Here is a 2216-nt window from a genome sequence, read left to right as displayed (position 1 = left end):
TTCTGTTTCAGTTTCAACAGTAAACCATTTATAGAGCTCTGTCTTATAGCAAAGTACAAAAAGAAAGAACAAAGAAAACAAAGAGCACAGTGCAGCCAAGACCAGTCAAGGTTCAGGACTCAACAAAATCTTAGAATCCCATGAAAGATCTTGTGAATTAACAGTACAATACAATCATGATTATGTGAAACGAAATCACATCTGGTTTGATTAGTTCCATAGCTTCTTTTCCAATTCTAACAAAGTCTAACTACACAAGGTGGAGACCTAATTTAGTTAAACCAACGACAAGTTTAATTATCATATCAAGCTTCATATATCCATACATAGCCAATATAATAGTTAACTCTCTTACTCTGACTATATTACACACAGAACAAAAATTGGAATAACATTATAAATTGCTACAAATAGAAATTGGTGCTGCTATTGAAAACTAGGGCCTGTGTTAAGCCAAATTTAAGAGGGTATCTAACATAGTATTGAATGGGGCAGGAGATTCAATAAGCAAAATAAATTTTTACACTAAAACTTTTTGACATTCAATATATTTGGAAACCGAGATAGGTTCCATTAGTTTCTCACTTGTTCTATTAATCCAAATAACAATCAACTGTCAACTAATAACCCACTTTACAATTTTCCAACCTATCCGAAAATCCCAATTTAAAAAAAAAGACCCCGATATAACACTAGACATTGATCCCAATTAACAAAAGTGAACCAAATTCGACACATGAAGAAGAGAACATGAGGCCTCTTCAACGAAATTCCGAACCCTAGAAATTCAATCCCCTTTTTTCTTTTCCACGTAAAACTATAAAAAAAAAAAACTCTCCGTCCATGATTTCAAATCGAAGAAACAGTTCCGTCCTTCACCTATAAACGAAAATCTTTAAAAGAACACCCTAAAAAATTAACAAATACTAACGATACTTATATAAATTCTACTATTTCCTTTCCTTTCCTTTCCTTTTCTTTCTGTATTTTTGTTCAGTAGATCTGATTTACCAAGAATTCTTAACCGGTGGATGAACGCAGTCAATTGAATTGTTGACCTAGGTGTTGTTGCTGATTCTGCAGTGGCTGTGGCTGTGGTTGCTCTCTTTGGGAGAGAATCCAGTCGCCGTTAACCCACTCATGATGAACCCTAATCTTATTAGAAGGATAAGCGATCTCTTCATTGGTTGTACGGAAATAAACATAGTAATGGTGAGGACCAAGCCTGCCGGTGATCTCGCCGGACCACCAACCGTCGTTGTCGAAGGCATCAACTGCCTGGTAGAGAGAGAACTCGCCGCGGGAATATACCTTGGGAGGGGAAGGGCGGATGTCCCTCGGGAAGAGCGTTTCGGTTAACGGCTCAGAAACGGCGTCGTCACGGAGGAGTGTCTTGTAACGGACGACGTAACGGCCGGTTTCGAGGCGGGAAAGAACGGTTGCCTCGTAGTATGAGCCCAGGAAGCCTTCTTCTTTACTGCAAACCTCCACTTTGTCGCCTGGACGGAAATCGACTCTCTTCAACGGTGGACGCATCGTACAGAGAAAAAGATTAGATCAGATTTGGAAAGAAAGAAAGAAAGAAACGATGTGATCTGATTTTCTTTAAGGTGGTTATTTCTGGGGGAGAGTCAAGAGTTTCTTGTCGATTGTAATTACAGATTGTTTTTTGGGGGAAACTGTGGGTAGTTAGTTACGCTATGACGATCTTATACAGCTTTTTGTCTTTTGGTATTGGAGAAGGGGAAGGAAACCAAACTACTTGACTTTATTCTAACGCCAGTTTTATTCAATGTTGTATCGCAAATCGTATCTCATTTTCTCTTCTTTACAATGAGAAAAGTATTTACTTTTTCTTTCATCAAGGGCAAGAGATGTATTCACTTGACAATGTGATATTATATAATTAAATTTAAATTTAAATAATTTTAATTATTTTTTAAAATTAAAATTATATAAATTTAAATGTATATAATTTTTGAAAATATTAAAAAGATAAAATTCAAAATCTTTTAATCTTAAAATTAAAAAGATATAATGTGCGTGTTCACAAATATATGATAAAAGAGTGAATATTTAAACTTAATTTTTTTATAAGTATTTATTGTCACTAAATTAAGCATTCAATTTGGTTACATAAATATTTGATATTATGAAATGTGAAAAAAATTAAATGTATTTGATTAAAGATAGATTTATTTCTTATAGATACTTAG

At 34.6% G+C, this 2216-nt stretch overlaps 1 protein-coding gene across 1 annotated transcript; it reads right to left on the bottom strand.

The window, feature by feature from the left end:
• Positions 1-499: 499 nt before the first annotated feature.
• On the bottom strand, positions 500-1776 carry LOC130966735 (protein AGENET DOMAIN (AGD)-CONTAINING P1-like). The gene has a single exon (XM_057891562.1). It carries the CDS (start codon positions 1534-1536, stop codon positions 1042-1044), a length of 495 nt encoding a protein of 164 aa, XP_057747545.1. The 5' UTR covers positions 1537-1776; the 3' UTR covers positions 500-1041.
• Between the last annotated feature and the right edge of the window lie 440 nt (positions 1777-2216).

Source organism: Arachis stenosperma, chromosome 3, assembly GCF_014773155.1.
Source record: "Arachis stenosperma cultivar V10309 chromosome 3, arast.V10309.gnm1.PFL2, whole genome shotgun sequence".
Taxonomy (NCBI): domain Eukaryota; kingdom Viridiplantae; phylum Streptophyta; class Magnoliopsida; order Fabales; family Fabaceae; genus Arachis; species Arachis stenosperma.
Note: the sequence above shows the minus strand (reverse complement) of the source record. Positions and strands in the feature narration are given on the sequence as shown.

Coding starts and splice junctions, on each gene's coding strand:
- LOC130966735 (XM_057891562.1), bottom strand. CDS start 1,536: ATGCGTCCACCGTTGAAGAGAGTCGATTTCCGTCCAGGCGACAAAGTG.